Source organism: Somniosus microcephalus, chromosome 17 (assembly GCF_052327205.1).
Source record: "Somniosus microcephalus isolate GS21.2 chromosome 17, FLI_Smic_1.0, whole genome shotgun sequence".
In the NCBI taxonomy this organism is placed as follows: domain Eukaryota; kingdom Metazoa; phylum Chordata; class Chondrichthyes; order Squaliformes; family Somniosidae; genus Somniosus; species Somniosus microcephalus.
Genome location: NC_141003.1, coordinates 61,202,124 through 61,215,878, shown reverse-complemented (window position 1 = coordinate 61,215,878; position 13,755 = coordinate 61,202,124). Strand labels below are relative to the sequence as shown.

Genomic DNA, 13,755 nt, shown 5'->3' with positions numbered 1-13,755 from the left:
CGTCAGTGCTTCTCTTACCTTATCACTCTGCAGATTAATGGCCGCAGGCGCCTCATCAATCAGATACTGCAAGACACTCCTGCTGCCACCGTAAGCAGCAAAATGAAGAGGCGTTAGGCAGCTCTGTTGGAGGAAAAGTGGAAAGGTTAATAATACAGGAAGTTTATTAACAAGTGGAGGTTACTTGTACAGGCACTTTGATATGATGGACGACTGTGAACGGACGGGGGTTGAGTGTTTATGGAATCCACTATCACCGAGGTAAAAATTCATTTTGTCCTGTACCTAATCAGGTAAGGACTGGTTGCACACTGCACCGAGCCAAATCGCACCAAGCCAAGCCAGAGCCAAACCGCAACGAACCAGAGCCAAACAAGAGTCAAACCACACCGAGCCAAACCACAGTCAAACCGCACCAAGCCAAACCACACCGAGCCAAACCAAACCTCACCAAGCCAAACCAAAGTCAAATCACATTGAGCCAAACCACATCGAGCCAAACCAGAGTCAAACCGCACCAAGCCAAACCGCACGGAGTCAAACCAGAGTTAAACCGCACCAAGCCAAACCACACCAAGCCAAGCCAGAGTCAAACCGCACCGAGCCAAACCGCACCAAGCCAAGCCAGAGTCAAACTGCACCAAGCCAAACCGCACCAAGCCAAGCCAGAGTCAAACCGCACCGAGCCAAACCAGAGTCAAACCGCACCGAGCCAGAGCCAAACCAAGCCAAACCAAACCGCAATGAACCAGAGCCAAACCAGAGTCAAACCACACCGAGCCAGAGCCAAACCAAACCGAGCCAAACCAGAGTCAAACCGCACTGAGCCATAGCCAAACCGAGCCAAACCAGAGCCAAAGGATTGGGAGGATTTTAGAATTCAGCAAAGGAGGACCAAGAAATTGATAAAGAAAGGGAAAATAGAATGAGGGTAAACTAGCAAGAGACATAAAAACAGACTGTAAAAGTTTCTATAGGTATGTAAAAAGGAAAAGATTAGCGAAAGTAAATGTGGGTCCCTTACAGGCTGAGACAGGAGAAATTATAATGGGGAATAAGGAAATGGCCGAGAAATTAAACAAATACTTTGTGTCTGCCTTCACGGAAGAAGACGCAAAAAACTTCTCGGAAATAGTGGAGAACCAAGGGTCTAGCGAGAATGAGGAACTGAAAGAAATGAGTATTAGTAAAAATATAGTACTGGAGAAATTAATGGGACTGAAAGCCGATAAATCCCCTGGACCTGATGGCTTACATCTTAGGGTTTTGAATTCCATAGATCCTAGAAAAGTTCCTGCGGATTGGAAGGTAGCAAATATAACCCCACTATTTAAGAAAGGAGGGAGAGAGAAAACGGGGAAATATAGGTTACTTAGCCTGACATCAGTAGTAGGGAAAATGCTAGAATCTATTATTAAGGATGTGGTAACAGGGCACTTAGAGTCAACACAAATTTATGAAAGGGAAATCGTGTTTGACAAATCTGTTAGAGTTTTTTGAGGTTGTAACTAGCAGAATAAATAAGGGGGAGCCAGTGGATGTACTGTATTTGAATTTTCAGAAGGCATTCGATAAGGTGCCACACAAGAGGTTATTAAACAAAATTAGGGCTCATGGGATTGGGGGTAATATTTTGGATTCAGGATTGGTTGACGGACAGAAAACAGAGAGTAGGAATAAACGGGTCATTTTCAGGTTGGCAGGCTGTAACTAGTGGGGTACCTCAAGGATCAGTGCTTGGGCCTCAGCTATTCACAATCTACATCAATGATTTGGATGAGGGGACCAAATGTAATATATCCAAGTTTGGTGATGATACAAAGCTGGGTGGGAACGCAAGTTGTGAGGATGGTGCAAGGAGATGTAGACAGGCTAAGCGAGTGGGCAAGAACATGGCAAATGGAATATAATGTGGAGAAAATGAAGTTATCCATTTTGGTAGGAAAAATAGAAAAGCGGAGTATTTTTTAAATGGTGAGAGATTGGGAAATGTTAGTGTTCAGAGGGACCTGGGTGTCCTTGTACACGAATCACTGCAAGTTAACATACAGGTACAGCAAGCAAATAAGAAAGCAAATGGTATGTTGGCCTTTATTACAAGAGGATTTGAGTATAAGGGTAAAGATGTCTTACTGCAATTATATAGGGCCCTGGTGAGATCACACCTGGAATATTGTGTACAATCTTGGTCTCCTTACCCAAGGAAGGGTATACTTGCCATAGAGGGAGTGCAACAAAGGTTCACCAGACTGGTTCCTGGAATGGGGGGATTGAGTAGACTAGGCCTATATTCTCTAGAGTTTAGAAGAATGAAAGGTGATCTCATTGAAACATACAAAATTCTTACAGGGCTTGACAGGGTAGATGCAGGGAGGATGTTTCCCCTGGCTGGGATGTCTAGAACCAGGGGTCACAGTCTCAGAATAAGGGGTCGGCCATTTAGGACTGAGATGACTCAGAGCGCGGCAACGGACCTGTGGGAGACGAGGCGGCTGAGCGGTGGCGAGGCTATAAAGCGGCGGCGAGGCTCAGGTAGGCTTACTAATCTCCAATCTCCGAGCTCAGAGGGAGGGAGAGAAGTAAAAAGTAATCAAAGTGTGACATCACCAGAAAGCAGGTAAGTGATTGATTAGTGAGTATTTCTCTCTTTTTAAACTTTAACTCTGTGGTTTATAGTTTTTAAGGTCTCTGTGGTGTAGCAGGGACTGTTGGTAAACCAGGGCCCTTAAATATACCATTTAACTGTAGTGTAATTGGTGGGATTGATTTGATTTAATTTAATTTGAATTAATTAAGGGGTAAGTCATGGCAGGACAGCCTGGCCCCGTGGTATGCTCCTCCTGCGCTATGTGGGAACTCAGTCCCTGACAACTATGTGTGCAGGAAGTGTGTCCAGCTGCAGCTACTGGCAGACCGCATCGCAGCGCTGGAGCTGCGATTGGATACATACTGGACCAATCACAATGCTGAGGACGTCGTGGATATCACGTTTAAGCAGTTGGTCACACCGCAGGCAAAGGTTGGACAGGCAAAAAGGGAAGGGGTGACCAACAGACAGAGTAGTAGGCGCAGGCATGTAGTGCAGGGCTCCCCTGTGGACATCCCCCTCTCAAACAGATATACCACTTTGAATACAGTTGGGGGGGATGGCTTATCAGAGGAAGGCAGCAGCAGCCAACTTCCTGGCACCAGGGGTGGCTCTGCTGCACAGGACAGGAGGAAAAAGAGGGGTAGAGCTATAGTAATAGGGGATTCTATTGTAAGGGGAATAGATAGGCATTTCTGCGGCCGCAAACGAGACTCCAGGATGGTGTGTTGCCTCGCTGGTGCAAGGGTCAAGGATGTCTCAGAGTGGCTGCAGAACATTTTGGAAGGGGAGGGTGAACAGCCAGTTGTCGTGGTGCATATAGGTACCAACGATATAGGTAAAAAACGGGATGAGGTCCTAAAAACTGAATATAGGGAGTTAGGAGGTAAATTAAAAAATAGGACCTCAAAGGTAGTAATCTCAGGATTGCTACCAGTGCCACGTGCTAGTCAGAGTAGAAATAGAAGGATATTTCAGATGAATACGTGGCTAGAGGAATGGTGCAAGGGGGAGGGATTCAAATTCGTGGGACATTGGAGCCGGTTCTGGGGGAGGTGGGACCAGTTCAAACTGGACGGTTTGCACCTGGGCAGGGCCGGGACCGATGTCCTAGGGGGAGTGTTTGCTAGTGCTCTGGGGGAGGGTTTAAACTAAAATGGCAGGGGGTTGGGAACCTGAGCAGGGAGGCAGAGGAAAGGGAAACAAGGATAAAAGCAAAAGATAGGAAGGAGAAAAACAAAAGTGGCAGTCAGAGAAATCAACGGTTTAAATCAAACATGGCCACAGTAAATAATAACTCTAATAGGTCTAAGAGAGTTAAAAAAAGCCTGAAGGCTTTGTGTCTTAATGCGAGGAGCATTCGTAATAAGGTGGATGAATTAGCTGCGCAAATAGAGGTAAACGAATATGATTTGATTGGGATTACGGAAACATGGCTCCAGGGTGGCCAAGGTTGGGAACTCAACATCCAGGGGTATTCAATATTCAGGAAAGATAGGCAAAAAGGAAAGGGAGGTGGGGTAGCATTGCTGGTTAAAGAAGGGGTTAATTGTAAGGAAGGATATTAGCTCTGATGATGTGGAATCTGTATGGGTAGAACTGAGAAATACCAACGGGCAGAAAACGTTAGTGGGAGTGGTATATAGACCTCCAAACAGTAATGCGGAGGTTGAGGATGGCATTAAAAGGGAAATTAGAGAAGCGTGCAATAAGGGCACAGCAGTCATCATGGGTGACTTTAATCTACATATAGATTGGGCTAACCAAATTAGTAACAATACTCTGGAGGAGGAATTCCTGCAGTGTTTACAGGATGGTTTCCTGGACCAATATGTCGAGGAACCAACCAGAGATCAGGCCATCTTAGACTGGGTATTATGTAATGAGAAAGGATTCATTAGCAATCTTGTTGTACGAGGCCCCTTGGGTCGGAGCGATCATATGATAGAATTCTTCATTAAGGTGGAGAATGAAGTAGTTGACTCAGAGATTAGGGTCCTGAATTTAAATAAAGGAAACTACGATGGTCTGAGGCGCAAGTTGGGTAGGATTGATTGGGGAATGTCACTCAAAGGGTTGATGGTGGATAGGCAATGGCAAACATTCAAAGACCGCATGGATGAACTACAGAATTTGTTCATCCCAGTTTGGCATAAAAATAAAACAAAAAAGGTGACTCAACTGTGGCTAACAAGGGAAATTAGGGATAACATAAGATCCAAGGAGAGGACATATAAATTGGCCAGAAAAAGCAGTAAACCTGAGGATTGGGAGCAGTTTAGGATTCAACAAAGGAGGACAAAGGGATTAATTAAGAAGGGGAAAATGGAATATGAGAGTAAGCTTGCAGGGAACATGAAAACTGACTGTAAAAGCTTTTATAGATATGTGAAGAGAAAAAGATTGGTGTAGTCAAGCGTAGGTCCCTTGCAGTCAGAATCAGGGGAATTTATAATGGGGAACAAAGAAATGGCAGACCAATTAAATACATATTTTGGTTCTGTCTTCACAAAGGAGGACACAAATAACCTCCCAGAGACGTCGGGGAACATAGGGTCTGATGAAAGGGAGGAACTGAAAGAAATCAGTATTTGTAGGGAAATGGTGTTAGGGAAATTGATGGGATTGAAGGCTGATAAATCCCCAGGGCCTGATAATCTACATCCTAGGGTACTTAAGGAAGTGGCCCTAGAAATAGTAGATGCATTGCTGATCATCTTCCAACATTCGATGGAATCTGGAACAGTACCCATGGATTGGAGGGTAGCTAATGTTACCCCACTATTCAAAAAAGGTGGTAGAGAGAAAACGGGGAATTACAGACCAGTAAGCCTGACATCGGTAGTGGGGAAAATGCTAGAGTCCATTATAAAAGATGTAATAGCAGCGCACTTGGAAAACAGTGACAGAATCGGATAAAGTCAACATGGATTTACAAAAGGTAAATCGTGCTTGACTAATCTACTGGAATTTTTTGAGGATGTAACTGGTAAAATAGATAAGGGAGAACCAGTGGATGTGGTGTATTTGGACTTTCAGAAGGCTTTCGATAAGGTCCCGCATAAGAGATTAGCATGTAAAGTTAAGGCACATGGGATTGGGGGCAAGGTATTTACTTGGATAGAGAACTGGTTGGCAGACAGAAAGCAAAGCATTGGAATAAACGGGTCTTTTTCCGAGTGGCAGGCAGTGACTAGTGGGGTACCGCAGGGATCGGTCCTTGGACTCCAGCTATTCACAATATATATTAATGATCTAGACAAGGGAACTAGATGTAGTATTTCCAAATTTGCATACGACACAAAGCTGGGTAGGCGTGTGTGCTGTGAGGAGGATGCCGAGAAACTCCAGGATGATTTGGACAGGTTGGGTGATTGGGCAAAAGCATGGCAGATGCAATATAACATGGGTAGGTGTGAGGTTATCCACTTTGGTGGCAAAAACAGGAAGGCAGATTATTATCTGAATGGCAATAGATTGGGAGAAGGAGAAGTGCAACGAGACCTGGGTGTCCTTGTGCACCAGTCGCTGAAGGTAAGCATGCAGGTGCAGCAGGCGGTTAAGAAGGCAAATGGTATGTTGGCCTTCGTAGCAAGAGGGTTTGAGTACAGGAACAAGGATGTCTTGCTGCAGTTGTACAGGGCCTTGGTGAGACCACATCTTGAGTATTGTGTGCAGTTTTGGTCGCCTTAGCTGAGGAAGGATGTTCTTGCCATGGAAGGAGTTCAGCAAAGATTCACCAGGCTGATACCTCGGATGGCAGGAATGATGTATGAGGAGAGATTGGGACGATTGGGCTTGTACTCGCTGGAGTTTAGAAGAATGAGAGGGGATCTCATTGAAACTTATAAAATTCTGACAGGACTGGACAGACTAGATGCAGGAAGGATGTTACCGATGGTCGGGGAGTCCAGAACCAGGGGTCACAGTCTAAGGATAAGGGGTAGGCCATTTAGGGCAGAAATGAGGAGGAATTTCTTCACCCAGAGAGTGGTGAACCTGTGGAATTCTCTACCACGGAAGGCAGTAGAAGCTAATTCATTAAATATATTCAAGAAGGAGTTGGATATATTTCTTAAGGCTAAAGGGATCCAGGGGTATGGGGATAAAGCAGGGACCGGGTACTGAAATTGGATGATCAGCCATGATCGCATTGAATGGCAGAGCAGGCTCGAAGGGCCGAATGGCCTACTCCTGCTCCTATCGTCTATGTTTCTATGTAAAAAAGATAAGGGAGAACCAGTGGATGTGGTGTATTTGGACTTTCAGAAGGCTTTCGATAAGGTCCCGCATAAGAGATTAGCGTGTAAAGTTAAGGCACATGGGATTGGGGGCAAGGTATTTACTTGGATAGAGAACTGGTTGGCAGACAGAAAGCAAAGAGTTGGAATAAACGGGTCTTTTTCCGAGTGGCAGGCAGTGACTAGTGGGGTACCGCAGGGATCGGTCCTTGGACCCCAGCTATTCACAATATATATTAATGATCTAGACAAGGGAACTAGATGTAATATCTCCAAATTTGCAGGCAACACAAAGCTGGGTGGGCGTGTGTGCTGTGAGGAGGATGCCGAGAAACTCCAGGATGATTTGGACAAGTTGGGTGATTGGGCAGAAGCATTGCAGATTCAATATAACGTGGATAAATGTGAGGTTATCCACTTTGGTGGCAAAAACAGGAAGGCAGATTATTATCTGAATGGCAATAGATTAGGAGAAGGGGAAGTGCAATGAGACCTGGGTGTCCTTGTGCACCAGTCGCTGAAGGTAAGCATGCAGGTGCAGCAGGCGGTTAAGAAGGCAAATGGTATGTTGGCCTTCTTAGCAAGAGGGTTTGAGTACAGGAACAAGGATGTCTTGCTGCAGTTGTACAGGGCCTTGGTGAGACCACATCTTGAGTATTGTGTGCAGTTTTGGTCGCCTTATCTGAGGAAGGATGTTCTTGCCATGGAAGGAGTTCAGCGAAGATTCACCAGGCTGATACCTGGGATGGCAGGAATGACGTATGAGGAGAGATTGGGTCGATTGGGCTTATACTTGCTGGAGTTTAGAAGAATGAGAGGGGTTCTCATTGAAACTCATAAAATTCTGACAGGACTGGACAGACTAGATGCAGGAAGGATGTTCCCGATGGTCGGGGAGTCCAGGACCAGGGGTCACAGTCTAAGGATAAGGGGTAAGCCATTTAGGACAGAAATGAGGAGGAATTTCTTCACCCAGAGAGTGGTGAACCTGTGGAATTCTCTACCACAGAACGCAGTAGAGGCCAATTCATTAAATATATTTCTTAAGGCTAAAGGGATCAAGGGGTATGGGGAGAAAGCAGGGACCGGGTACTGAATTTGGATGATCAGCCATGATCGCATTGAATGGCGGAGCAGGCTCGAGGGGCTGAATGGCCTACTCCTGCTCCTATCTTCTATGTTTCTATGTTTCTAAATTTCTTCACTCAGAGGGTGGTGAATCTTTGGAATTCTCTGCCCCAGAGGACTGTGGAGGCTCAGTGTTGATTCAAGAGAGAGTGGTAGATTTTTGGATATTAAGGGAATCAAGGGATATGGGGATAGTGCAGGAAAGTGAAGTTGAGGTAAAAGATCAGCCATGATCTTATTGAATGGCGGAGCAGGCTCGAAGGGCCAAATGGCCTAATCCTGCTTCTATTTATGTAAACCAAGCCAAACTGCACCAAGCCAGAGCCAAATCGCACCGAGCCAAACCAAAGTCAAACCACACCGAGCCAAACCAGAACCAAACCGCACCGAGCCAATCCACACCAAGCCAAACCAGAGCCAATCCGCACCGAGTCAAACCAGAGCCAATCCGCACCAAACCAAAGCCAATCCGCACAGAATCAAACCAGAGCCAATCCTCACCGAGTCAAACCAGAGCCAAGCCGCACCGAGCCAAACCAGAGGCAAATCGCACCAAGCCAAACCAGAGCCAATCCGCACCGAGCCACAGCCAAACCGCACAGAGCCACAGCCAAACTGCACAGAGCAAAACCAGAGCCAAACTGCACCGAGCCAAACCAGAGCCAAACCGCACCGAGTCAAACCAGAGCCAAATCGCACCAAGCCAAACCAGAGCCAAACCGCACCAAGTCAAACCAGAGCCAAACCGCACCGAGCCAAACCGCACCAAGCCAAACCAGAGCCAATCCTGACCAAGTCAAATCAGCCAAACCGCACAGAGTCAAACCAGAGCCAAATCGCACCGAGCCAAACCAGGGCCAAACCGCACCAAGTCAAACCAGAGCCAAACCGCACCGAGCCAAACCGTACCAAGTCAAACCAGAACCAATCCGCACCAAGTCAAATCAGGCAAACCGCACTGAGCCAAACCAGAGCCAAACCGCACCGAGCCAAACCAGAGCCAATCCACACTGAACCAAACCAGAGCCAATCCGCACCGAGCCAAACCAGAGCCAAACCGCACCGAGCCAAACCGCACTGAGCCAAACCAGAGCCAAACCGCACTGAGCCAAACCAGAGCCAAACTGCACCGAGCCAAACCAGAGCCAAACCGCACCGAGCTAAACCAGAGCCAAACCGCACCGAGCCAAACCGCACCGAGCCCTCAACCCAAACATGCTCAATCCTGCAGTCTCTCCAGGTGAATCTGTTAATTTAAGCACACATCCACCCATTAATCTCCTCCCACAACCCATGTACACTCTCCCCTATCATGGACTCCACCTGCCCATTGAATCTCCTGAGGAACTGCCTTAAGAGTCTGGGTCTGGGTCTGGCTCATTTCCTTGGATGCTGTGAGGTGTTGACACAGCCTGAGATGCAGGTTTGCTGCTGTTCAAGGTAAACAGTGTATCCCCCTCACCCTGCCAGCAACTGAAGGTGATCACAGGGCTGAAAATACTAACATGTTCCCTTCCTCGGGACAGTCATCACGCAAGCTGACAGCAGTATTTAAATATTGGGAACCAACAGTAACTTCTCTCCTATTGGACAGTAATGGTGTCTCCCTTCCTATTGGACTGTAATGGTGACTCCCTTCCTATTGGACAGTAAGGGCCACTCCCTTCCTATTGGACAGTAAGAGCCGCTCCCTTCCTATTGAACAGTAAGGGTGATCCATTTCCTATTGGACAGCAAGGGTGACTACCTTCCTATTGAACAGTAAGGGTGATCCATTTCCTATTGGACAGCAAGGGTGACTACCTTCCTATTGAACAGTAAAGGTGAGTCCCTTCCTATCGGACAGTAAAAGTGACTCCCTTCCTATTGGACAGTAAAGGGGATTCCCCCTCTTTTGGATGTAAAAGCCACTCCGTTGTATTTAATCCAAAAGGTAACTTACTTTATTTTCCCTCAGTACATCAGCCCCTGCTCCAACCAGCACTTGCACCAACTCCAGGTGCCCAGACTTCGCAGCGTAATGCAGAGCTGAGTTCAAGTGCTGAAAGACAGAAACCATTTCAATGGAATGACTCACACCCTCGGCCCACACACACATCGATCTGCAGCTACACGCTAACAGCGAGTCTCATACTCAGTGAGTATTAACAGGTATGAGCAGTGTTACTACACACCGTGAATATTAACAGGTGCAAGTGTTGCCATGACAAACAGTGACGGGTGAGAGCAGTGCCACTACATACCATCTTCTCTCCCCTATGGAGGAGCCGCTCCATCTGACAAAGGGCAGGGCTGTGGATGAGGAAGGAGGCGGATAGGGTGGGAGAGTGGAGTTGAGGTAGAAGCTCAGCCATGGTCTTATTGAATGGCGGAGCAGGCTCGAGGGGCCTTACTGCCTACTCTTGCTCCGATTTCTTATGTTCTTATGAATGGGCCCAGCTCAGGGTTTGGTCCTTCCTTCACTCCCAGCCCATTCAGTGATGCCAGCAATCACTTACACCAGAGCTCACACTGACCAGCACTGTGGTGGGTCTGCTTGGCAATGTGTTGGAAGAGGTAACCCTTGACCTCTTTCTATGTCTCCAGATATATTTAAACAGGGAGATAGAACAAGTGCAGGCAACTATAGACCAGTTAGCTTAATTTCGGTGGCAGGAAAGATAATGGAATCTTTACTCAAAGTTGTAATAGAAAAACCTCTAGGAACCGAAAATATAATAAAGAATAGTCAGCACAGATTCCAAAAGGGAAGATCATGCTTGACCAACCTTATTGAATTCTTTGAAGTCACAGAAAGGGTAGATACGGGTAATGCAGTAAATGTAATATGTTTGGATTCTCAAAAAGCCTTTGACAAGTTACTGCCTAGTAGACTCATTACTCGGGTCAGAACATGTGGCGTCAGAGGACAAGAGGCAGAATGGAGAGCAAGCTGGCTACAAAATAGAAAACAGAGAGTAGGGGTTAAAGGTAGTTACTCAGACTGGCAAAAGGTGGGAAGTGGTTCCACAAGGATCGGTGCTGGGACCACTGTTGTTCACCATTTATATAAACGATTTGGACTCAGGGAATCAGAAGTACAATTTCAAAATTTGCAGATGACACCAAATTGAGGGGTGTAATTAATACATAGGAGGACTGCAACAAAATATTGGAGGACATTAATAAACTTGCAGAATGGGCGTACAATTGGCAAATGAACTTCAATATAGCCAAGTGTGAGGTGGTACATTTTGGTAGGAAGAATAAGGCCTCATAAACTTTGGAAAATAAATGTCTAAATGGGGTGGAGGAGCAGTGGGATCTGGGAGTACTAATCATCTGGTAAACCCCTCCCCCACCCATCCATCCTGCCGCCACTCCCCACTGCCTACTCCGCACTCCCGCCCCCCACTCCCCCTGCCGCTACTCGCCCGCCTGTGCCGCCCCCCAATCCCTCGAAACGCCCGCCCGTCCCGACCCCCACTCCCACCCGTCCGTATCACTACCGGCCCCATACAATGTGAGCCCACCCACTGCAGGCTGATGCTGCTGAAGATGTAGTGTGAACACCCCGTTACTCCAGGTCAAGTTCCACCCAAATCCAACCTACCGCATCACAGTGATTCACATCCACACTCCCCAGCCCAAGAACATCACCGACCCGAGAAACCTGACCCTGCTTAACCGCCTGGAGAAACTCAGCTTCCATCTCCAGCACCTGGGGGGCAGCCGGGCAACAGTACCTGCGCAGAGAGAGAGGTCAGAGTCAGACACAAACAAACTGATCCAGAGCTACGGAGGGAGCGAGAGACAGGGAGAGTGAGTGGGTGGGTGGGTGGGTGTGTGGAGAGTGTGTGGGAGAGTGGGTGGGAGAGTGAGTGGGTGGGTGGGTGTGTGGAGAGTGTGTGGGAGAGTGGGTGGGAGAGTGTGTGGGTGGGTGTATGGAGTGTGCGAGGAGGGTGCGAGAGCGAGGGTGGGTGGGTGTGTGGAGAGTGTGTGGGAGAGTGGGTGGGAGAGTGGGTGGGTGGGTGTATGGAGTGTGCGAGGAGGGTGCGAGAGCGAGGGAGAGTGGGTGGGAGAGTGTGTGGGTGGGTGTATGGAGTGTGCGAGGAGGGTGTGAGAGCGAGGGAGAGTGGGTGGGTGTATGGAGTGTGCGAGGAGGGTGTGAGAGCGAGGGAGAGTGGGTGGGTGGGTGTATGGAGTGTGTGAGGAGGGTGCGAAAGCGAGGGAGAGTGGGTGGGTGGGTGTATGGAGGGTGCGAGGAGGGTGTGAGAGCGAGGGAGAGTGGGTGGGTGGGTGTATGGAGTGTGTGAGGAGGGTGCGAAAGCGAGGGAGAGTGGGTGGGTGGGTGTATGGAGGGTGCGAGGAGGGTGCGAGGGAGAGTGGGTGGGTGGGTGGGTGTATGGAGTGTGCGAGGAGGGTGCGAAAGCGAGGGAGAGTGGGTGGGTGGGTGTATGGAGGGTGCGAGGGAGAGTGGGTGGGTGGGTGTATGGAGTGTGCGAGGAGGGTGTGCGCTCATCTGCTGCCAAAACCCTCATCCTTGCCTTTGTGACCTCTAGACTCGACTATTCCAATGCTCTCCTGGCTGGTCTCCCATTTTCCACCCTCCATAAACTTGAGCTCATCCAAAACTCTGCTGCCCGTCTCCTAACCCGCACCAAGCCCCGTTCACCCATCACCCCTGTGCTCACTGCCCCGTATCCTAACCCGCACCAAGCCCCGTTCACCCATCACCCCTGTGCTCACTGCCCCGTATCCTAACCCGCACCAAGCCCCGTTCACCCATCACCCCTGTGCTCACTGCCCCGTATCCTAACCCGCACCAAGCCCCGTTCACCCATCACCCCTGTGCTCGCTGACCTATATTGGCTCCCGGTCAGCAATGCCTCGATTTTAAAATTCTCATCCTTGTTTCCAAATCCCTCCATGGTTTCGCCCCTCCCTATCTCTGTAACCTCCTCCGTCCCTACAACCCTCCGAGATCACTGCGCTCCTCCAATTCTGGCCTCTTGTGCCTCCCTGATTTTAATCGCTCCACCATTGGTGGCCGTGCCTTCAGCTGCCTAGGCCCCAAGCTCTGGAATTCCCTCCCTAAACCTCCCTCTTTGACCAAGCTTTTGCTCACCTGTCCTAATAGCTCCTTATGTGGCTCGGTGTCACAGTTTGTTTGATAATCGCTCCTGTAAAGGTCTTGGGACGTTTAGGTACCATATGATACCAGAACTGCGAGCTTCTACCTATCAGGGAAGGATGAACAGGCTGGGCTCTCTTTTTTCTTGAAAAAGGGCGTGTGCGAGAGGGGCATGTGACCTAAAATTATGAAAGATTTTGATAGAGTAGACACAGAGAGAGTGTTTCCACTTGTGGGGAAGGGAAAAACTAGAGGCCATCAATATAAGATAGTCACCAAGAAATCAAATCGGGAATCAGGAGAAACTTCTTTACCCAGAGAGTGGTGAGAATGTGGAACTCGCTACCACAGGAAGGGGTTGAGGTGAATAGTATCGATGCATTTAAGGGGAAGCGAGATAAGCATATGAGGGAGAAGGGAATGGGGGGTTATGAAGGATGGGAGTAGCCTCGATTGGAACATGAACACCAGCATGCACTGGTTGAGCCAAATGGCCAGTTTCCAGGTTTGCCAACTCGCGACTTCAGAGTGAAATAAAGCATCACTCGCAATGTTGCAATGGATTTGCAAGAGTTGGCAATACTGGAAACAGGCCATTTGGTCCATCCAGTCCATGCTGGCGGTGTTTGTGCGTTATTTCACTCTGAAATCGTGTCTCTTGCGATGGAACGCCTAAATCTCGTGAA

General features: G+C 48.2%; 1 protein-coding gene across 1 annotated transcript in view; it reads right to left on the bottom strand.

Annotated features, from left to right (window-relative positions):
* The window catches only part of LOC147105771 (uncharacterized), a 53,097-nt gene extending 41,420 nt beyond the window's left edge, over window positions 1-11,677 (bottom strand). Inside the window, exons 1-3 of the mRNA XM_086010516.1 lie at window positions 11,549-11,677; window positions 9,899-9,997; window positions 19-123 (exon numbers count right to left, since the gene is read on the bottom strand). Of these exons, the coding sequence (XP_085866642.1) occupies window positions 19-123; window positions 9,899-9,997; window positions 11,549-11,647 (303 nt within the window). The 5' untranslated portion in view covers window positions 11,648-11,677. The remainder of the gene's footprint in view (window positions 1-18; window positions 124-9,898; window positions 9,998-11,548) is intronic.
* Between the last annotated feature and the right edge of the window lie 2,078 nt (window positions 11,678-13,755).